Here is a 24,010-nt window from a genome sequence, read left to right on the forward strand (position 1 = left end):
TGGGCAGGTGTAGACCTGGTTTTCCACCAAGTCAAACAGCGCCCTCAAATGGCGTAGTACCCTCCTCCACCCCCTCCCTTCCTGTGAAATCTAAGCCACACCAACAAACCAAATGACATCATCAACCAAGCATCTGAAACCACCAAGGCGGCCATTATCAGACAGACTAGGCCGCTTTCCAGACTAGGCCAAGAGGAGGGAGGGGGGGGACGAATAGAGGGCAGGGATACATAATGGGTCATAACAGGGTGGGGGAGACACAGGGATGAAACCTGCCCTCTCCACAGTGTCTCGCCTCGACTCAGGGGTACTCTGAGGCTCAGGGGTATCTGAAGGGGGGCTATTACCCTCTATTTCACAGACTAACGCACAGCAACGCGCGCAGGGCCAGCTAGTTCCAAATAAAACCTTTTCAACTGACCCTCATTTGCTGGAAAATCTTTGTGTTTCTCTTTCCCAGGTCAAGTGGCAGAAAGATGACATGGACAACAACTTGAACTTCTTCTCCGTCTCTTCCGATGGGCGCATTGTGTCCTGGACTCTGGTTAAGGCAAGCCCTTCCTGCCGCTTTGCTGGTCTTGTGCATTGAGGCATAGCATGGTGTCAACCTATCATTCCTGCCCCTGTTTAATATCCCACTGTGTGTGGTGTTTGGGGATGCTGCTGTTATGAAAGAAGGGGCTTGGTCTTTCCCGCATTAGGGGTCACCATTCCTAATTGCACATTTGTTGTTGCTGTTTAGTTGTTTAGTCGTGTCCATTGCACATACCTATTAAAAAACCAAAACAAGAGGAGTTGACAAAATTGAGAACATTAAGGCACTGAACCAGTCCCTGCCCCCTTTAAGGATTTATCCGGTAGCTGTGGTGAGATCCTGGCCTGTTGGATTATGCACTGCTAAGAGCTCTTTAATTCTTCCACTCTCATCAGCTGCTGAATAGCCATGTGTAGCTCAAGCCCCACTCAGCTTCCATATTTTTGGCTGGGCCACAAGTATTATTATTGTCCTTCCTTCCTTCCTTCCTTCCTTCCTTCCTTCCTTCCTTCCTTCCTTCCTTCCTTCCTTCCTTCCTTCCTTCCTTGCGTTTAACCATCAGGTCCCGGGGTGGCTACAACAGTATTGTATTCATAATAATAATTTTAATAATAATTTATTATTTATACCCTGCCCATTTGGCTGGGTTTCCCCAGCCACCCTGGGCGGCTTCCAACAGAAGTATTAAAATACAATAATTTATTAAACATTAAAAGCTTCCGTAAACAGGGCTGCCTTCAGATGTCCTCTTAAAGTCTTGTAGTTGTTTTCTCTTTGATATCTGGTGGGAGGGCGTTCCACAGGGCGGGTGCCACCACCGAGAAGGCCCTCTGTCTGGTTCCCTGTAACTTGGCTTCTCGCAGCGAGGGAACCACCAGAAGGCCCTCGGCACTGGGCCTCAGTGTCCGGGCAGAACGCTGGAGGTGGAGACGCTCCTTCAGTTATACAAAGAATGTTATACAAAGAAATTAAAGAGTTACAATTATAAAAGCAAGTCAATCCATTCCAGCCAGTAAAGAAGAGTATAAATACAAAATATTGTAACTGAAAAAGCCAGGTTTGTGTGCAAAGAGGTTCATCTTCAGGATGTCAAGGGAAAAAACAACCACCTGAGTTTTAGAAGACATCTGAAGGCAGCCTTCTTTAGGGAATTTTTTAATGCCTGATGTTTTATCATGTTTTTACTATTCTGCTGGCAGGTGCCCAGAGTGGCTGGGGAAACCCTGCCAGATGGGCGGAGTATAACTATAGCTTTATTTATTTATTTATTTATTTATATATTTATTTATATATTTATTTATTTATTTATACTGATGAAAGCTATACAGTGAAGATGTCAGATGCACCTCTGTGGGTAGGGAGTTTCACAATTTGGGGGCTGCCACTGAGACTCCCCTCGCCTGGTCTCCCATTCCCAACAATTCTGAGGACGGCGGACCTAACAAGAGGGCCTATCACCCTGCTGATCTTAATACCTGAGATGTTCTGTAGGACAATAAGTGGTCTTTCAGATATTTGGGACCTAAGTTGTTCTGGCCTTCAAACTCTGCTGCGAGCCCCTTGAAATGGGCCTGGAAACAAACTGGCATCCAGCTCCTTGCTTGTTCATTGAATCTTGAGTCTACTCCCTTGTGAGCCTTAGTAGGAACAGCCGGTGACCCCAGATGCAGGACTATTCAGGTGTTCAATGTGGCTGCCCCAAACTTTAGGGAGTCAGTTGCAGTGCTACCGGTAGCTGTGCTCATAAGAACAAAAGAGGAGACCAGTATTCTGTTCTCATGGTGGCCAAGCAGCTGCCCCAAATGGGAGAAGCAGGACCCAAGCGCAGGTACACTCTTCCCTCTTGTGGCTTCCAACAACTGGTATTCAAAGAGTCACTACTGCCTCCAATTGCTCTCTTTACAAAAGGCCACACACCACCTTAGTAGATCTGGGTGGCAAACCTTTCACTTGACTCTCCTGCCGCACTCCTTGACTAATGCTGTGGTCTCTGGTTTCAGTGAAAAGCCTCATCTTCTTTCCACGTCTCCATTGTGCAAAGGCATTCAGGTTCTTGAAACAGATTCCAAAAATAGAGACACAGGCACCTTTTTTGGCTTTATTCCTGAGGTGAGACATCTCAGCTCTTTGGCAATGCTTTGTTGAGAGTTTCTCGTGGGGTACAGACTAAGGATGTTAAGCTACTTTCCCCCATTCACCCATTCACTCCATTTTTTTAAAAAAAGAAAGGGGGGAACTTTCAAAGCACAATAGGCTAAAGCAGCAATTCAGGAGTTGAAAGGGCTGCTCAGGCATTGATTTTTCCAATTGTAGCACACCTCTCTAGGAGGAAGTGAAATCTAGCCCTTAAACGTTGATGTCTATTTTGTGTATTATTTCTATTAACAGTGAAACCTTTGTCGGCTAAAAAAGGCTGTGCCTTCCAAATTGTGGCTGGTACCCTAACTAAGGTGGACATCCAGCAAAGCTGAATGTGGGAAGATTCGGGACACATAAAAACAGGGGTCAGCAAACCTTTTCAGCAGGGGGCCGGTCCACTGTCCCTCAGACCTTGTTGGGGGCCGGACTATATTTTGGAAAGAAAAAATAAAGAATGAATTCCTATGCCCCACAAATAACCCAGAGATGCATTTTAAATAGAAGCACACACCCTACTCATGTAAAAGCAACAGGCAGGCCCCACAAATAACCCAGAGATGTGTTTTAAATAAAAAGGACACATTCTACTCATGTAAAAACACGCTGATTCCTAGACCGTCCACGGGCTGGATTTAGAAGGTGATTGGGCCAGCCCCGGCCGCCGGGCCTTAGTTTGCCTACCCATGCATAAAAGGAAGTCCTTCTGCACACAGCACATGGTTAAACTTTGGAACTCACTTCCACAGGAGGCAGTGATGGCCACCAACCTAGATGGCTTTAGAAGAGGAAGAGAGAGCAGGAGTTGAGCACAAGAGCCCTCTCCCCTCCTGAGGTTTCCAGCAACTATTATTCAGAAGCATTGCTGCCTCTGACTGTGGAGGCAGAGCAGAGTCATCCTGGCTAGTAGCCTTTGATAGCCCTCTCCTTCTCCATGAACATATCTGTCACAGGCGCGGTAGCGGCTACTCTAGAGTAAAGACTCCTCACGACGTTGCCTTTTCATGCTTTTATTCAGTGCAAACTATTTACAGTGCAGAGTCAGTACTATGTACATGTTGTCAGTGTGGGTCAGAACCTCCGAATGGAGATTCCCGTGTTTTCCTCCAACAAAGAAGCCTGGGAACATTGAATCTCCGCCCCCGTCGCTTTTTGCACAATTCCGGGGTCGGCGGGAGCGGTCTTCTGGTCGCGCCTTCCCTGCTTCCCACTTCCCCTCCTGAGCGGAGCAGTGGCTCTGCTACCCTGCCTGAGCTGTGCTCTCTACTTCCTGATTCCCCGCTTGAGACATCCCCCTCCCCGCTCCCACTGCCGCTGGGAGATGAACTCGTGCTTAGGATGGGAGGAGGCTGTCTGTAGCTGCTCTCCCTCACAATATCTAATCCTCTTTAGGAAATGCATGTGAGATTGGTTTTCTTTATTCTGAAATCAAAACCAGAACCGTAGCCATGTTGGTCGTTGTAATACAACTCTACAAATCTATACAAAATAAAAAAATTCCTTGCAATAGCACTACGGCAGACCAACACAGCTACCTACCTGTATCTTCAATTCTATGATTTTAAGCTATATCTTTCTGGGGAATTTGGCTAGAATTAGTGGGTGGCTACTAGCCATAATGGCTGTTCCCCTCCTCCACAGTTGGAGGCAGCATCAATGCTTCAGAATACCAGTTGCTGGAGAGTGCAGGAGGGCTTTGCTGGCGGGTTTCTCATTGGGGCATCTGGTTGGCCACTGTGAGAACGGGATGCTGGGCTGAATGGGCCATTGCCCTTATCTAGAAGGATTTTCTTATATTCAAGGTTTCACTGGTGGAAGTGCCCCGTGAGCAGAGTTTTACTAGCTGGGTGCTCCTGCCTTTGGAAGTTCGCTGGCAGCATTTTCGTCCATCTCTCCTTCCCCCTGGGGGCCCTGTACTCCATAAACATCTGCTCCAGAGGATTGGGGCCCCTGGAACAGAATGAGGAGGTGGTACAGGGGGCTGCACAAAGAAGGAGACACCAGCAAAAATAACAACTAATATGCTGCCCCACCCCTGTCCTCAAGGGGAAACCTCTTCTTGTATCCCAGTTCCCTCCATGAATGGAAGGAGTTCTTCTATTTGTGGAGAGCTAGTGGGAATTCAAGCCTCTGTTAGCTGAGATTTCTGCATTGCAGCGGGTTGGACTAGATGACCCCCGGGGTCCTTTTCAACTCTCCAATTCTATGATCCTGTGACTCTGTGTTCCTGAAGGCAAATGGAAAGAACTCTAATCTTTTCTTTGTCTTGCCTTATGCTCAGTCTGAGCGTCCCTACTGGACACATCTGGAAAACCCCACCCCATCCCCATCATGTTTCTGTGCAAGAGGAAAAGCTTTTCTGATGGGTATGGAACTGCCCTTGGATTGATCTCAGGGAACAGCCCAGATGTGCTCATAATAGGATGCAAGGGGGCACACGCTGGACTGGCAAACATCTCATTAAGACTCAGCTCCCACAAACTGCCGGCCACCGCCATGAAACATTCAGCAGTTTGATTGCTCTCTGTCTCTCTCTCTTTTCTTTTCTTTCAAACCCCCTTGACAAAGTGTTCTGTTTCAAAGCAGTGCCTCATTGTTGCGAGGACACAAGTGCCGGCAATTGTTCTGATCTCTTTCTCCTTTCCCCAACAGAACGAGCTGGTTCATACAGACGTCATCAAGCTTCTGGTGGAAGGGACCACCGTGGAAGGGCCAGAGGGCCTGCAGCTGCAGACTTTTGGTACGGGCTGAAATCTCTCCTCCCTCCGCCCCCCAAAGACCCCGTTTGATGCTGGCACCGAGGGCTGGAGTCCCGGGCAAGCTTACTTACATGGGCGTAGGCAGGGGGAGCAGGGGGGCAGTTGCCCCCCCTAGAAGCAGGGCCGCGGGCCAGCCTGCCCCGCTGACCGCCGCCACCCGGTGCCACTCCTTTTCTTTTAGGTCTCCCTTCTCCCTGGCTGGCTGTGGGGCGGGAGGAGGGAAAGCCAGCCAAACGCTGTGCGCGGCTCTGGGGTTTTCCCTCCGCCCACCTCACAGCCAGCCTGCTAGAAGGAACGTCTCCCTTCTCCCTGGCTGGCTGTGGTGGGGTGGGCAGAGGGGAAGTTGGCCAAACGCTGTGCGCGGCTCTGGGGCTTTCCCTCCGCCCACCTCACAGCCAGCCTGCTAGAAGGGACGTCTCCCTTCTCCCCGGCTGGCTGTGGGGCGGGCAAAGCGTTTGGCTGGCTTTCCCTCCACCCACCCCACAACCAGCCAGGGAGAAGGGAGACGTCTAGCCTTCTAGCCGGCGATCACGGAGGGGGAGGAGGCGCCCCCTCGGCCCTGCCGATTGTGGAGGGGGAGGAGGGGGTCGGAGCAGCCCATTTTCGGGCTGATCCTGGCGCCCCCTCGCCCCTGAATGACCATGACTTGCCTTGCCCCACTGTGGCCCCTCCCCTCCCGTGCCTTGGCCCCGCCCCTTGCCCCCCTAATTTTGATCCTGGGTATGCCCCTGTCTGGAAACCAAGTCTTATGAGGAACAGTTGAGGGAGCCAAGTCTGCTTATCCGGGAGAAGATGAATAGGGGACGTGACAGCCATCTCGTACCCTGGATAGCTCAGTTGGTTAGAGCCTGGTGCTGATAACACCTAGGTTGCAGGTTCGATCCCCATATGGGACAGCGAGGGTTGGACTAGATGTCCATTGGGGTCCCTCCCAACTCCACAGTGATCATATGAGAAGGCAAAGCCACCTCATTTGATAAGAAGGACTGTAGGCCTACAGAGAAGAAGCTGCCCCACGTTGAGTTTCTGCCAGCAGTGGCTTCCGTTGATGCCTATTGGGGCTGGTCAGAGAGACCAGCAGGAGATGGGGTGGCCAGAATCTCCAATTGCAACTACAGTGGTGCCTCGACTTACAAATTTAATCCGTTCTAAAGGCACCTTCGTAAGTCGAAAAATTCATAAGTCGAAAAACGCCATTGGAAACGCGATTTCCCATAGGAATGCATTGAAAACGGAAAAATTCATAAGTCGAAGCAACCCTATCTAAAAAGGCGTAAGTCGAAAAATCCCCATCTAAAACCGCCACGGGGTTTTTTCAGATGTTGAGACATTCGTAAGTGTGCAGCCATGATCCCCATTTGTAAGTCGAAAAATTCAGTTGTCGAGTTGTGCGTCTAAGTCGAGGTACCACTGTACTAGGGGCAACACTGAGACTGAGGAAGCTAACTGGCAGGGTCCCCCATCCCCACGGGCCAGTTGTATGAAAGCCTCTCTTTTCAGCACAGCTAGATAAAAAGGACCATGTTTTCTTCCTGGGCCGAAAATTGCAGTCCCTTTGTTTCTCTTTTTCAGAATTCCCATATAACCCCTGCATCAGATCGGCCAAAGGGAGCTGTGATTGTTCCCTGCCCCAGTTAAACGGCTGGTGAATCTGGAGCTATTGCTCTTGTTAAACAACAGGTTGAATAGCTAGAGCCTCCCAGGGGAAATGGAGCCCTGACAGAGTTCCATGACAAACTTTTTATTTCTTATTTATACCCCTCTCTCCTTCCAAACAGGCTGCGGGACTTCATTTGACTTTCACAAGAAGATTGATTATTTGTTCCTTGTGGGTACAGAAGAAGGCAAAATCTACAAAGTAAGGCCCTTCCCTCTGCAAGCTGTTGCTCCTCCTGTTTCTGCAGAATGATGCCTGGCATTTCCAGTCCCAAAATATGCTCTGAAAGGCTTCTGTGTCTGCATGCGACGAAGCCTGCATGACGTTTGCCAAAATCCTCTCAAGATGGGATGTTTAAGTAAAGCAAGTGAACAGATTGCACTGACTGAGTTTGAGGAGGAATTTCCTCCCTCGAGGAGAACCAGACTGTGAGCGACACTTTGGGCCAGGAAGGACTTTGGGCCAGGGAAGGAAATGAAATTGGCCTTGCCCAACTCCCTGCCGTGCAAATAAAAAAATCCAGCTTTTTAAGACTGCACAAGAACGAGGAGTAGCAAGCCCAGCCATGCTGCCTGTAGAGCTTGTTTGTTAAATGGCTATTGGAAGAGAATGCTGTTGCCATTAACGCCTTCCGACAATCAGCCCAATAATGCACTAATTTTTGGCTGCAGAACAATTATGGCAAATTTCAGAGAGTAGCTCTGTTAATAGCATTTCGGAAGCCAAGGATTATCTTAATTACACAACCAGCCCCTATCTGCTGCCCTTTTCTGCAGATAAAATGTTTCTGCATTAATGCAGACGTGCTGCCCTAAACGGCTGCCACGTACTCTGCGTGCATGCCCTGTTTATGAATCTGCCAGGCAAAAAAAACCCCTCTCGATGGGGGTTGGGAGCAGGGATTTGAGGAAAAGAAACTAAGGGCATCAACTTTGCGCACAGAAGTCTTGTGGAAACTCTCCTTCTCCTTAATCTATTAATTGCCTTCTATGCAATCATCTCAAGGTGAGGTACAATAAAAGGTAAAGGGACTCCTGACCATTAGGTCCAGCCGTGACCGACTCTGGGGTTGCGCGCTCATCTCGCATTATTGGCCGAGGGAGCCGGCGTACAGCTTCCAGGTCATGTGGCCAGCATGACAAAGCCGCTTCTGGCGAACCAGAGCAGCACATGGAAACGCCATTTACCTTCCCGCCAGAGCGGTACCTATTTATCGATTCTGCACTTTGATGTGCTTTCTAACTGCTAGGTTGGCAGGAGCTGGGACTGAACAACAGGAGCTCACCCTGTTGCAGGGATTCGAACCACTGACCTTCTGATCAGCAAGCCCTAGGCTCTGTGGTTTAATCCACAGCGCCACCTGCATCCCAAGAAAAACAAAAACCCATACAATAAAACCATTACAAAATTAAACAACAGGCATTAGTTAATCACTGCGGAAGAGTTTACTCTTAATTGCCCTCCTAGGCCTGGCAGAACAGAAACCGTTTCAGCAGGCATTTTTAGAGCTGGCACAGAAGGAACTGCTAGGTTGGCAGGAGCTGGGACCAAGCAACGGGAGCTCACCCCGTCACAGGGATTCAAACCACTGACCTTCTGATCAGCAAGCCCTAGGCTCAGTGGTTTAACCACAGCGCCACCTGGGTCCCTTGATATACAATAGAAACAGCAAAAAACAGTTGAAAACTCCCCAGCCAAGAGGACGAAAACTAAACTAAAACAATATAAAATAGCCACTCCCGGAAAGGACAAGTTTATCCAGCTGGGCACAAAAATGTATCCCACTGTTTCCTGCCATAACTCCACAGGAATGCTGTTCCCTAGAAGAGGGGCAGCCACACCCAAAGCCCTGCTCCAAGTTTCTGCAGAGCAGGCTTCCGAGATATTTGCAGGAGGGACATAACCTCCAGCCGCAAGGATCTTTGGGTGTATAAGGGATAAGGCGGTCTCTCAAGTAACCTGGTTCTGAGCTGTATAGGGCTTTTGATGTTAATACAACTTGGCCCAGTAGGAGACTGGCAGCTAGTGAAAGCGCAGCAAGCAGAGGGTCCGGTCCATATGCTACTGGTTGCTTGCCACCACCACTGTCCTACAAGCATCTAGCTGCCTTGTTCTGCATCAGCTGCCACCTCCAACTAACCCCAAGGGTAGCCCCACGTAGAGTGCATTGCAGTAATCCAGCTGTGAGGCTACCAATGCTGAGACATCTGCTTTGTGTGGTGGGTGCCCCTTGCTGTGGAAAACGTGGTCAAAATTAAAGGGTTCAGGAGCTCAGACCAGACCCAATTTCATAAAATCATACACAGATTTTACAAAAACGAGAGAGGAAAAACTCCAAATAACTGCACAGATTAAAATAGCTCAGAAGGTAAGAAAGCAACAAACACTAACTTATCCAGCTAATGAACATAAAGGCTTACACTTAAATCTCAGTAGGCTGAGCAAAGGAACAGGATGCTGTCAAAAGCCCAAATAGACACTGACCTTGGCTGGCTGGCTGCTGAGAGCTCCCACCAATCCAGGTTTGATGGGGACTTAGACCATAGGTGTTCAACTCTTCCACCCAATTACCTTGTGACACCAGCCTTGAAGCCTTAATGGGAGACAGTTGTATGTAAGCTCCCTAATTCTGAGGTTCTTGCCCAACATTCCCATAAACCAGTCTGAAAGGGGTGATATAATCACATGCTTACAGAAAGGTTTTTAATGTTTGAGATTTTTCTGTTTTAATATTTTGTTGGAAGCCACCCAGAGAGGCTGGGGCAACCCAGTCAGACGGGTGGCATATAAATTAAATTATCATTAAATTATCAAGCTATCCCAGTCCAAGAAGAAGTGTTCCTCACTCTGGGTCTTTCTCCTCCACAGCTTCCACTGTCTCTTGTCCTGCCTTTCCATTGCATCCCCTCCTCAATTAGCTTCCAGGAAATTCTAGGATAGTATTTGTCATACTCCTAAGTAACACACGAAAGCCTCCGATTCAGAAGTCCCAAGTCACTCTAAAATAAAACACAACAAACCCCACAGAGGTGGATTTGGCACAGGGTTGAATGGCCCATTGTGAAGGAGAACTTTGGCTGGACCTTTTATCTTCTAGAGTGGTCCAGGCATCAAAAGGGCAAATTAGATCTAGAGGTGAGAGCCTTGGAGGAAGGTGAGCTCCCCAACTCTCAGGAGAATCAGGATCACCCCTCTTCCATTCTTTCCTGCCATGGGCGCTCTTGTGCCTTTGGCAAACGGGTTTGGAAGCAGGCATGGGCATAGCCAAGGGTGCCCCCCCATCAAGTAGAACAATAGACATACTTAACAAACTGACCAATCACATCGATTCTGCCCCCCCTTAAAAAGTCCTGCCCCTCCCAAGAAAAATTCTGGCTTTGCCCATGGAAGCAGATGCAGTTCTGCCCTTAATGAGTTGGCCGTATAATTTTGGTTTGGTCATTCTCTGAGCCAGGACCTCATAGGTTTATTGCCATATGTCGTTTGGGCTAAGAGAACCCTTCTTGCCAAGAAAGTACCATCATCAACAGTCATCTGAATGTTAATATTTCCTGGCCCTCCAGCCCTATAAAACCTCTTCTGCACTAGAAACAAACATTCAGGCAAGCCAGCCTCTTCCTCCTTCTGTTAAATTGCCCATGGTCTGATTGCCGGAAGGAAGGCGTTGGTGAGGAAACATACTGATCTTTGGTTTCAGGAATCATTAGCAATGATGGAGGGCTGCTGCTTTGCAGGTGCTTTTTCAGCAATATAATTATGTGCAGGACCAGCAGCTCAGTCTCTCGGAAAGATTCCTGCACCTTAAACATTTATAAAAATTTCAGTGATGCTGGAATGTCCAGCTGACCCAAAGAGGCAAATCTGTCACCTGAACTAATGCAATTTAACAGGGAAGAGCAGCTTATCTGGAAGGCCCTGGGGTACCCCACGAGTCAGAAATTAATAATTTTGCTTTCAGGCAGAACTGGCCAACTGGAGATCGTGACCTTCAGAAAGGGTGCAACAGAGATTTGCATTTGGTCTTGCCGAGTTAGAATGCCGGAATTTAATCTCAGTGGTCTTCATTCAACTCTGACATAAGCTTTAAAGTCGCTGTCCGGCTGTGGCTAACTCACTCCATCTCAGCCTCTGCAAAATGGGGTTGTTGTTTTTTTTATCTTGCAGGGTTTGCTTGTTTCTGTGAGACTTAGAGGTGGGATGGCCTATGATATGAACTAGGAAGAACAATGCTCTCTGTTAAAATACAGTAATGCTCTGTGTGCGTTTTTAGCAAATTTGCGCCATTAAATACAGCTGCAAGTAGTAAGAGCATGAAGGCTGGTATTCAGAAGTCCTGCTACCTCCGGCTGTGAAGGCAGAACAGCTATTATGGCTAGTACCCACTAATAGCCCTCCTCCATGAACTGGTCTAATCCTCCTTAGTAAATACACATCCAATTGGTTTTCCTTATTCTAAAATCAAATCCAGCTTGTTAGTCTGTGCAAAGCAATGTATTGGCAAGGGTTGAAAGAAACTGCATTGCAGGGGGCTGGACTAGATGAGCCTCAGGGTCCCTTCCAGCTCTACTGTTCTATGATTCCAGACTATATCTTTCTGGGGAACTTGGCTTGTTCTAGTAGGTGGCTACTAGCTATGATGGCTCTGGTTAAGATAAAGGTTAAGGTACCCCAGTCGTGGACAACTCTGGGGTTGCGGCGCTCATCTCGCTCTATAGGCCAAGGTAGCCGGCATTTGTCCGCAGACAGCTTATGGGTCATGTGGCCAGCATGACTAAGACGCTTCTGGCAAACCAGAGCAGCGCACGGAAACACCGTTTACCTTCCCGCTGGAGCGGTACCTATTTTTCTACTTGCACTTTGACATGCTTTTCGAGGGCAGGAGGTGGGACTGAACAACGGGAGCTCACCCCGTTGCGGGGATTTGAACCGCCGACCTTCTGATTGGCAAGCCCTAGGCTCAGTGGTTTAAACCACAGCACCACCCGCGTCCCATGATGGCTCTAGATCAAGGCCAAATTAGAAGCCCCCAAGTTAGGCCATAAAATTCAATATTCGGAGCAGGATCCTCACTGAGCCTCTTTGTGTTTCCTCAATGGATAGCCATCAATTGCATGACTGGCTAGAACAGGGGTCTCCAAACTAAAGCCCAGGGGCTGGATGCGGCCCAATCGCCTTCTAAATCCAGCCTGCGGACGGTCCGGGAATCAGCATGTTTTTACATGAGTAGAATGTGTTCTTTTATTTAAAATGCATCTCTGGTTTATTTGTGAGGCATAGGAATTCATTCATATTTTTTTTCAAAAAATTTAGTCCGCCCCCCCCCCCCATGGTCTGAGGGACAGTTTGCTGACCCCTGCTGAAGAAGTTTGCTGACCCCTGGGCTAGAAGGAACCATGGCTTCTTGTGCCCCCCCAGCCCCAGCCCGGCTGCCCCAAGTGATCCCTTTTCATAGGACCCAAATTAGAAGAAACTTCATAGGACCTGAATTGGACCAAAAGTGCTTTGCCCTTGGAATGATTTTGCAACGTGCAGAAATATCTCTTGGGAATGGTACCTTTCAGTACTTCCAGACTTCGGGTGGCATTTTACAAGCCCCTTAATATAACAAATTCTGGAAATACCAATGATCAGTAGGCCTCTGGAAAATGTGGTCTGACAATTCTTCTACCCAGTTACTCATGAAACAGCCATTAGCCTCCCCCCCCCCCCAACATCTCCCTTGTCTGCGTTTTCTGGTCCATGGTGGCCTTACTCCTGTTGCTTGTGCAGCATCTAGCATGCTGTTTGTGCTACATGTCTGTTAAATGAGAATCAGAAGTTGCAGTCATCTGAATCTGGCGTCCAAATCTGAACTCTGGGTTCTTTGCATTACTGTACATTAGCTTATGGCAGCGTCTCCTGAGGAGCGAGTAGGAATTCTTCATGTGGCTGAAAAGGGATGCTTAATAAACAGCCCAGCTCTAAAAATACTTCCATTAAGCCCAATTTCACTGGCCGGATTCAGGATTAGAGAGCAGAGTGAGGAAATTACTATGATGATCAGGGCTCCGTGCTGTGTGCCAAAGGGAGACAAAGCAGGTATCAGGTGTTAAGTGAAAACTCGTCGGGGGGGGGGGGGGGATAATGCAGAGAGCTGAGCAACAGAATTTCACCAACTCCTTGTATTTTTGCAGTGTTCAAAGTCCTACTCGACGCAATTCCTGGACATCTTTCATGCCCACCATATGGCCGTCGATGCCGTGAGCTGGAACCCATTCCACGGCAAGGTCTTCATTTCCTGCAGCTCAGACTGGACAGTGAAGATCTGGGACCACAACATAAAGTATGTTCAGCCACAGCCTGTGCTTTGCCCTACCGTCATCCCCGTGCACTGGGGGTGGGGGGGTGGAGGGCAGTTGTGATCTATGCTGATAAACTTTGGAACTCCTTGCCTATTGATGTCAAACAGGCACCTTCACTGTACTCTTTCTGGCACCTGCTGAAAAACTATTTTTTGTTTTGTTTTGACATGCCTGCTCAGAGAGTTGATGCAGGTTTTAATCTGTTTTTAGCCTGTGGTTATTTTTTCAGTGTCTTACATTGTTGTTGTTAATGCTTCTTATTTATAATTTAGCAAACTGCTTTGGCGGGAGGGGGGAGAGTAGTAGATGCTGTGTGTGTGTGTGTGTGTGTGTGTGTGTGTGTGTGTGTGTGTGTGTGTGATGCAGTTTATAAAGTTTATGAAATAAAGAAAGAAAATAAATTATGCCCGCTTGGGCAGGAGTTCTCCGTGGCTGTTCTCCACAGCTACGGGATGGCCACAGCTTTCCTTCTGCAAAGGTGATGGGTCACTAGAGGCAGCAAGGCTGGCACAAGAAGTAACCTGAGTGGATGGGCAAGATGGGTTGAGAGGCCAGAGAAGCAGTCCCTAATCTAAAAGGTGCCCCCCCAAACCCCTTCTGGAGGATGCTGGCTGAAGCAAACAGCTGGATCACACTCAGTTATGCACAGCAGGGGGGCTGCCTTGTTGGGGCGCAGCTCTGAGGTCATACAGTGCAGCTACTTGGGGGAGCAAAATGCCCCTGGCAGACTCTGGCCAAAGATGCCCTTCCTTGGCCCCCATGTGGGTGCCAACCTCCATCCCTGCCCTGCAGTGGGTCACACCAGAGGGACTTATTCAGCTGCCCACTGGCCTCAATGGCCCTAAAAGCGAAAGGAGAGCAAGAAAAGACCTTCTGGGCAAACTGGTTAAACTTTTCTGCCTTCTATGGAACTGAACAGAACCTGCCTTTTTGGAATATTTGTTGTCTGCTTTCTCTGTGCCATCTATAACCCTTTCCTTTAAACCAGTAGCCTGGCTCAAATTCCTCATGTGGTTGCCTGCCTCTCTGCCTGGGCCTGTTCTTGGCTTGCTTCTGCCCCCCGGAACGGATTCTGCCCAGCCCTGACTCAGAAGGTGGCATCTCCTGACATCCAGCGTCTTTTCCTTTGCAGGACTCCCATGTTCATCTACGACCTCAATTCTGCTGTTGGAGATGTTGCTTGGGCTCCATATTCCTCCACCGTCTTTGCTGCGGTTACCACTGACGGGAAGGTAAGCTGATTGTCTGCCTGCTTATCAATAATCTCTTGCATGGATTGATGGGTCCTGCTGGCGTCTCAGGACCGTAGGCCCTGTCGGGGTAATGCCAGTTTGGCTTCTGACATGCATATAACCAACCATTCAGAAGTGAAGCTGATGCATCTTAAGGAAAAGATGGATATTCTGAGCCTTTCCGGACATCCCACAGGTACCAGGCCAACATTAACATGGCAGGAAGCCGTTGACCACCTGTAAGTGGTGCCTCTGCCATCTTTGGTTTGTTAGCTGGCCATTCCCCCCTGGGTCTATACACAAAGTACCACTGGCAGATGTGGACACAGGGACCGCAGGCGGACAGGCAACAGGGGCAGCAAGTGGTGGATGTTGATGCTGGTGCAATGCACAGAAAAACCAGGCGAGAGCAATGAATCATAAAACGGTACAGTTGGAAGGGACCCCATGGGTCATCTAGTCCAACCCCCTGCAGTGCAGGTTTTACAGCTGAAGCTTCCCTGACAGATGGTCATCCAAGCTCTGATTAAAAACCTCCAAGGGAAGAGAGGCCACCACCTTCCAAAGTCATCCGTTCCAGTGTTGAACAGCTCTTGCTGTCAGACATTTTGGTTGGCAACTGTCTGCCTTGGGAGATAATGGACAAGTACAACTTTGGAGGTGAGGTCAAGCTGTTGGATGGTTGCAGTGCTTGCTGTGGTGAGAGACATGTTTTGTTGCAGCTGGGGCAGGGGAAGGTGTCTGCTTGTGCTGCTGCAGATGCACCATGGCATTTCTTCTCTCTTTGCTCCTCCCAGCAGTCATTCCTTCTCCGGTCACTGTTGTGGATGCACAACCAGACTGTCTGTCTCCTGGCACTGCGCTCGTCTGCAAGGGATTAGCACACAGCAGGGCTGATGTTGCTAGTTCTTCCTAAAGTTTAGTCGGAACCTCCTTTCTTGCAATTTTAACCCATTGGTTCCAGTCTGACCCTGTGGAGCGGCAGAAAGCAAGCTTGCTGACGTTTACTTAGTGGGGCATGAGGATGTGCAAGGCCTGCCTTTGAACATGAAGCAAAAGAATATTCGGCATAAAGCAGAAGAAGTGGTGAAGAAATGTCCTGCATTTTCTCTCGCTTCCTTGGATAAAATCCAGGGCCACGGAAGGATGCTTTCTCTCATGCCCCCAATCTGGAAATAATTGTTTATCAGCTACATCCAAAGGCAGGGAAAAGAATAGCTTCCTTCTTCCCTTACTGCCCCTCTCTTTGGAGGTTTGAACAATCTGTATCCATGCAATTGTCATGTTCACCATTTTAAAAAAATAATTGGCAGGGGGAGAAACACAGCTGTCCCTTTGGAGCGACTTTAGATGGAGATCAGATCTTTGGCAGAGTTATTCATAAAGACGGTCTTTTCTCCATGGACCAGCGCATTTGGGAAAGGCTGGGGTAGAGTAGACCTTTTTGGTGATGCTTAAACAAGTGCCCAAGATTCATTTTTTAATAAAGTCTTTCCTACCCCACATCAGGGGAGCTGAGAATCGTTCATAACCTTTTTGTCCCTCCTGTTCAAATGGCTCAGCTCAATTACTGCGGATAATTCAATCCCGTCCCCTAATGAAGTGCTGCTGGCATCAATTCCGGAAAGGAATATGCTTTAATAGGGATACATGAAGCTACATGAGGCACTGCCAGGGGAGGATGGCCTTTGGTATTCAGGAGCAGACACCTATTTTGCCATGGCAGAAAACTGCTCTGCTCTCTGCCACAACCGTAACCTAAAATAAAAGGAAGTAAAGGCAGGGAGGTGAGCTCTTTGCGAACCACAGGTTAAATAAACAGTTGCCCTCTGTAGTGGTGCTGGCCAGAGTGAAGGCTATTTCAGAGGGCTAATGAGTGATTGATCAGCCTAAGTTTGTTATTTGCCATCAGTATTTTGATAAAGGCATGGAATTGCATGCATGCACTTCCTCTTCTTCACAGGAAGTATAACTATGAAACTTGTGGGCACAAGAATGCAGAGATTGAGCACTGGTTTGGATGGCTTTTTCAGAAAGAAGATGACAGAGATTCAAGGGAGAGCAGGACTACCATAGCGGAGCCTCCATGTTCAGAGGCATTATACCTTAGCCACACACCCTCTTTCCACCAGCCCTCCTTTGAACCTTCCGTGAGCATTTTTGCCTGCCTGGAATAATGTGTTCGAACCCTGGCGGTGCCTTTTGCTTCTCTGCATGGAGGCTGTGCAGAAGAAGCGGACCTACTGCACAAAGCTAAAATATTGCATGCATTGCTCCGCCCATTTTGGACTCTGGCCCCACCCACCACTCCCATGTGGCCCCCAGAAAATTTTCAAGAAAGGAATGTGTCCATTGCGTTAAACAAGCTTCCCCATCACTGCTTTAGAATCTCACTCAGTGTTGGGGAGAGTTTTTTAATGAACGGGATACCAGATTGGACTTTTGATCACTTCTCTCCCCAAAATAGGATGGATCCTAGCAATGGATTGGACACAAATGCCGCCTGCTCTGCCCACCCCCACCCCCAAGCTGCCTTATTTGGCAGACCCAGCAAAGTGATTCTTATCTTCACACTCTTGATTTTTCTGAGCTTCTCTCTTGGTAGAGGAGGGCTGCTGTGGTTCATTACATGGATTTGCATAACATTGGTAGGCTGAGCTTGAAAATGCAAGGCATTAAGCACATCCTTTTCTCAGAAAAGGTTTCAAAGGCTAAATAATTCCTCTGCCATGTTGCAAAGGATTGAATTAAGCTGCTTCTTTTTTAAAAAAAAGGCAAAGAAAAGAAAGGCAAAGAAATAAGCAGGCAGTTTAATATATTGACCACGAAGACTGAGTAGTAATGATTACAGGTAGGTAGCCGTGTTGGTCTGGATCGAAGTAAAATAAAAAAAATTCCTTCAGTAGCACCTTAAAGACCAACTAAGTTTTTATTTTGGTATGAGCTTTCGTGTGCATGCACACTTCTTCAGATACAATGAAGAAGTAATGAGATAGTAATGAGATATTTTGAGATGGATAGATCCTTCATCGGTGGTAATGGAGCTATCCTTGCCATGACAAATGACCTCAGGATAAATACCAGCCTGCCAAGTGCGTTTGTTGAGTGGCTCAAATGCTTATTCGATAGATGCTCCTGGGGCCTTTAATTCCTCCTTGCTAAACGTAGCAACCTTTTGAGATTCAGAAGGCTGTAAACTCAGCAACAACCTTCTGGAAACCCGCCAGTGTTTTTTTGAACCACTTTCTGTCAGTCAGAAGGAGGAGGTTTGCCCTTTTCAAACAACAACAACAAACAAAACGGTAACAACAAAACAGTACTGAGCAGTTGCTTGTATAACAAATTGCAACCCAGATTGTCTTCCCGGGTCAGTTTTTATCAAGGTCGCTGCTCCCATCCGGAGTCTCCACCATTAATCCTCAAGTTACGCGTTCTGTATTTCACCACTTCTCTAATGTCCCATTTGGTGCCAAAGGCTGCAAACTGGTGCAACCTCTCCAGACCATTTGAACAAATGGCCATCCCTTTTGGATTCCTTCATTGCAGCAAATCTCAGCTACGGCCATGACCACAAGCAAATATCTAGGACTGAGGGCAGTACTTTTGAATCTAAGCATGTGACTTCCTGGACCCTAGAGGAAGGATCCCACCACCTTTTAGAAATGATCACCATCAGGGGCATCTTGCCCATACAAGCAAGTGGCGCAGGGCGCCAGAGCGCCAAGTTCTGGAGGGCGCCAGGGAAGAGGCAGAGGCTGGGCACGGCACAGCACCTCCCGGCACCAGCTCGCCGCCCTCACCCGCCTTGCTGAAGCAGCGCCGCGCCCAGAGCCTCCGCCTCTTCCCCGCTGGAGGAGCCGCCCTCCAGCCGCTGCCTGCCTCCTCCAGCCCCACAAAGCTGCCGGCAGTGCCGCAAAAAGGTCAGCAACTCTGGGAAACGGGGGGGGGGCACCGGCGGAGGGATTTTTGCACCACGGCGCCAGATATACTTAAGACGGCCCTGATCACCATGTCCCATAATTAATCAATGTGACTTTGCAACTCTGGCACAAGAGGTGCCTCAGTCATCTTTGAAGTGTTCCTTGTACAAGGCCACAAGGACACCATCGCAAGGCAGAGTATCGACAACTTTTGTGCTGTAGGGTTATGTGAGTCAGGAGTCTCCAATTCACATTTCACCCCACCTGTGATCTCCCTTAAGCAAGCCTACGTCTCCAATAATATGCATTTGGGCTACCTTGCTTGGCTTCTTATACGAATCGTTGCGATAATGAAGAAGAAATGCTAAAAAAGCAGTGTGCCACGCAGCTTTCTCATTTCATTTCATTCCACGATCCAAAGAGCCTCTGTGGGGAAGGAAGGAAGGGCTGGGTGGTTCTTAATATGCAGCAAGGAAATGTCATCTCTTTTCTGACTGCTTTGCTCTTTCTAAGATTTCTTTCCTCTCCTCTTGCTCACTTGACAGTGCTGTGCAAAGGAGAGGAGTTTTTTTGGTTTTAATTTAGGCATATGTATATATATCTTAAGATAAATCTTATATGCCACCCAGTCTGGATAGAGAGCAGCCTTTCGACAGAGCACAGGTTAAAAATCTAACCAGAGATTTCAGAGTCTTTTGCAAAGGTGGTTGACTTCACAGGATGCAGCATCTATATTTAGGATATTGTTTTCTGTACTCCGCCGTGTTGACGATTGTCTTCCATCACCTGCAACATAAAGAACCCTCAGGCTCTTTAATCACCCCTGTTGGCAAATGATGTGTCTAGCCAGGAAGCACTTTGAATAAACCTGGCACTCATCCTGTCTTCCCAGGCATGCAGGCCATACAAAATTAGAAGATGGCATCCTGCTTGCATTGTATGTGTGAAACTGGCCTTCTACAAAGAGCTTGTCCACTTTCTCACTTTCTCCAATGCTTTCCCCTGGGAAAACCTGATCTTTACTGCTGAATCAGAGCAAATGTCAATTGGGTTTTCTCTGGATTGATGTTTGCTCCGATTTAGCGCTAAAGAGTGGGTTTTCTGGGAGAAAGCAGCAGGGCAGAGGCAAAACAACTGCTTTCTAGGCACAAGTCAAGCGGAAGTGTGGACAAGCCCTAAGTCAGACCAGCTAGTTCAGTACTGGCTACTCTGACCAGCTGCAGGATCACAGGTAACGAAAGGTCTTTTCCTGTAGACTGGCTGTCTGAGTGCTATTTCAACACCTCCTTAATGGGAAAGCAAGTCTGGGCACAGCCTCTCCACCTTCGGTATTAACCAGTTGTCTGGCACAGGTCACAATGAAGGAGCTGTGTGACAAACTTCTTGTTATGAACTTAGCCTCTTTCCCGTCCCTGTTTTGGCTCTGCACATTTTTTTACCCACAGGGATTGCTCTGTGCGGGGCTTTATTTGTGCTTGATCCAGAAGAACATGGTGTGGGGGATTTTGGAGAGAAGAATCTTAATAACCTCTGGTCCTGAAAGACCTGCATTGGCTCCCAGTACGTTTCCAAGCACAATTCAAAGTGTTGGTGCCGACCTTTAAAGCCCTAAATGGCCTCGGTCCTGTATACCTGAAGGAGCGTCTCCACCCCTATCTTTCAACCCGGACACTGAGGTCCAGCGCCAAGGGCCTTCTGGGGGTTCCCTCCATGTGAGAAGTGAGGTTACAGGGAACCAGACAGAGGGCCTTCTTGGTAGTGGCGCCTGCCCTATGGAACGTCCTCCCATCAGGTATCAAGGAAATAAACAACTATCTGACTTTTAGAAGACACCTGAAGGCATCCCTCTTTAGGGAAGCTTTTAATGTTTGGTGTTTTATTGTGCTTTTAATTTTTTGTTGGGAGCCGCCCAGAGTGGCTAAGGAAACCCAGCCAGATGGGTGGGGTATTGTGAGGGATAAGAGGTACTGGCAGCCCCCTCCCATCCTGAATACCAGCTCCTCCCCCAGTGGGGAGGGGGAGACTTCGAGTGGTGATTCAGGAAGTGGAAACAGGAGCTCGAGTACCTTGGCGGAGCACAGGCACCGCCTGGGAAGGGAACAGGGAAGCAGGGAGACGGTGGGAAAGAGGCCGATCCCAGCTACGCCGGAATTGCGTAAAAAGCGCAGGGGGCGGAGATTCAATATGCCAAGATTACTTTGCTGTAGGAAAATGCGCGAATCGCCATTCGGAGGTTCTGCGGAAGACTAGCAACATGTACCACTATCTGTAAATAGCACTGCTTTCAGCACTGTAAATTCACAGCACCAATAAAAGGATAAAATGCAGAGCTGTGTGGAGTCGTTACTCTGAAGTAGCCCAGCCAGGCCACTGTGACAGGTATAAATATATTATTATTATTATTATTATTATTATTATTATTATTATTATTATTATTATGGCATGTTGAGCAGGGCAGGAGCATCCTTTGCTGGTTCTGTTCTCTTCGCAGCCACAGGTGCTCCTGCAGGCCAGAGAGTGACACCCCAAGCCTGTTGCTAAATTTATCGCCCCCCTCTCCCCAAAGGACCTGCCAGCTTGAAACCCTGGCATGTTTGTGTCAGGGCACACTGAGCTCTGCCTCAGCAGAGGGAGGCGAAAGGATCCATCCCGAGGCCAGCGGAAGCTGTATGTCAGGAAGATGCACGTCAGGATATAAAGGCCACGTTGGTATTTAATCATCCCTCACCTTTCTTTGCCGTATTGATTCCATCTGATGTTGCCAGGGTACCGGATCTTTTGCTTTGTTGCTACTGCCTTTATTTCTGACTCATCCTGGATCCTTGCGCTGATTAGAGGAGATCTGGTGACACAGACTGGCCTTCCGTTCGCTCGCCGATAGGACTTCCAGCTTCATGCCACATCCCGGCTAAGGTGGTTTAGGACCAATTAATGTGGAAGCACATGCACGACATAATTAAACACCTCGGGTTGTTGAAATAAAAATCTCACTCTTGACTAACTTGAGAAAAACGCCTGCAGAATCATGACAAGGTGGCATATGAACTATAAAATCTATTAAACCCCATAAATTTAAACTGCAGGTACTTGTCATCCAACATGAAGGAAGGTAGAACTTTTTTATCAGTTAACGGTGGACTTTTCTGGTGGCGCAGAAATTGATTTGTAATTATCTTAATACCACCGAATGGAATGAAATCTCTGAGTTGTTTACATATAAACAGATCGAAAATATGCACAATAACCTTCAGTAACGTTCCTTGAAAACCAGATGAAAACAGAACAAATCTCTCTCTCCCCACCCACAGAACAGAGAATTAAGAGGAATAATAGAATTGTCGAGCTGAAATGGTTCCCAAGGGCCATCTAGTCTAACCCCCTGCAATGCAGAATCACAGCCAAGTTTTAAAGCCATTGCTGTCTCCATTTCTCAAATTATCCAAGGGAAGATGTGTCCACTAGGCCTGAGCAGTTTTTGTTTCTTTGCATAAAGAGTTAACTTCACTGACCCCTTGTGAGTTTTGCCAACCTGCTCCTGACTCCCGCTTTGACACTTTGGCCAATCACACAGTTTTATTTCAGGAGCGCTAATAAGTGCATTTCTGAACTCTCTTTCTCTGCCTTCTGTCAGAAAAAAAAGAGAAATGCAATTCTTTTCTGTAGCTGAGTCAATAAACAAATAATAAGCTTTTGTCTTTGGGAGTTCACAGAACCCAGAGTTTGTGGCTGGAAAGTTCAGAGACTTGATTATCTCTGACCTTCTGCACGCTTGCAAGCTTCTCAGCCTCCGTCCCTGGTGCCTCTTGCCTGTGTGTGGCTGTCGTGTTTTGGAAAGCCTGGAGCCAGCATCCAAAGCAATTTGCATTTGTCAGCGCCTGCCTGTGCACTTCAAAACAACATCCTACAGATGGCTCTTTCTTCATAACAGCGACTGGGGACCTCCCCGGACTGTTGCAGAAATGTGCCAAGCGGAGCCAGAATAGAGAAGGACTGAGCAAGACAGAAATGCTGCAGGGGAAGGAGGAGGAGGAGGAGGAGGAGGAGGAGGAGGAGGAGGCAAATGCCCTCCCTCCTAGTTTCTTCCCCAGGACCCAGTCAGACAGAGGTAGTCTGCTCCTGCACATGGAGGTTCCATGCAACTCTCTCATGTCTAAGAACCTTGGAAAGACCTTTCCCCGTGCATTTGTGAATTCTTTTATTATTATCATTATTCCATTTTAGCAAGCAGACATCACCACCTCCTGCCACAGAGGAAAAGCAGGACTATGGCTACAATCTACAATCCTCCCCCCCCCCCCATTGATAGTCATGGCTGGGGCGTGTGTGGGCATCTGTCTGCCTCGAGAGATACTGGGGTGCACCTTCGGGGGTGAAGTCGAACCTCTGCGCGAACAGCACTGAACTGACATCCCTGGGATGCAAACCTGGGCAGTTTGCATGGAGATCCTGGGCTGCCCAGATGACACAAGACTCCCTCCCTCTCGGCCTCGCTGCTGTGGCCCCAAGGAAAACAGAGCAAGACTGTTTGGCACCAACTTGGCTGCAGGAGTTGCCAGAAGGAGGCATTACAAGGCGCCATCCAACCACCTTAGGGAACTCACTCCAGATTTGTGCAGGGTTTTCTCCCTAGCCTTTTCTTCTCCCAAAGATGCCTCATAAGGCAGCGGAGGTTTAGGGTCAGAGTTTCCTTCTCCCAGATGGGCTCCCTTCCCAGGCTGAAGAGCCCAACTGCCCATCACTGCTCATTTCAAGACACACACAAAGTGCCCACGCCCTCCCACCAGATGTCAAAGAGAAAAACAGTTACCGGATTTTTAGAAGACATCTGAAGGCAGCCCTGTTTAGGGAGGCTTTTAATGTCTAATAGATTATTTTATTTTATTTTATTTTTCTGTTGGAAGCCGCCCAGAGTGGCTGGGGAAACCCAGCCAGATGGGCGGGGTATAAATATTATTATTATTATTATTATTATTATTATTATTATTATTATTAATTACTAGTGTCATTCAGCCCGTTAAAAAAACGGGCGCTAGAACATACCGGTATGTGAGAGGAGCGGCGGGGCCACGGCCTTCCTTCCCTTTAGCAGTGGGCGCTCCGCTGAGCCCATCTGGGCAGTGGGCGCCTGGGAGAAGGCCGGGATTCGGCCTGTTTCGGCGGCGCGTGGGGGGGCGGCTGGTCCTCCCTCGGCCGCCGCTTCCTCAAGGGCGCTCCGCTGAGCCCAGCCGGGCAGTGGGCGCCCAGGAGAAGGCCGCAATTCGGCCTCTTTCTGCGGCGGCGTGTGGGGGACCGGCTGGTCCCCCCCACGTGTCACCGCCGCCAAAACAGGCCGAATCGCGGCCTTCTCCTGGGCGCCCGCTCGCTCGCACAGAGCGCGCTCGCACGGGGAGCAGCGGTTGGCGGCCACAGGTAGGCAGAGGGGTTGGGGGA

The 24,010-nt window shown here is 48.5% G+C and overlaps 1 protein-coding gene across 1 annotated transcript in view; it reads left to right on the plus strand.

Annotated features, from left to right (window-relative positions):
• DNAI1 (dynein axonemal intermediate chain 1) overlaps window positions 1-24,010 on the plus strand; it is a 136,629-nt gene that overhangs the window by 77,829 nt on the left and 34,790 nt on the right. The window contains exons 14-18 of the mRNA XM_060280401.2: window positions 461-550; window positions 5,324-5,411; window positions 7,209-7,288; window positions 13,261-13,409; window positions 14,561-14,660. Of these exons, the coding sequence (XP_060136384.1) occupies window positions 461-550; window positions 5,324-5,411; window positions 7,209-7,288; window positions 13,261-13,409; window positions 14,561-14,660 (507 nt within the window). The remainder of the gene's footprint in view (window positions 1-460; window positions 551-5,323; window positions 5,412-7,208; window positions 7,289-13,260; window positions 13,410-14,560; window positions 14,661-24,010) is intronic.

Source organism: Zootoca vivipara, chromosome 10 (assembly GCF_965207765.1).
Source record: "Zootoca vivipara chromosome 10, rZooViv2.hap1.1, whole genome shotgun sequence".
NCBI classification, from domain to species: domain Eukaryota; kingdom Metazoa; phylum Chordata; class Lepidosauria; order Squamata; family Lacertidae; genus Zootoca; species Zootoca vivipara.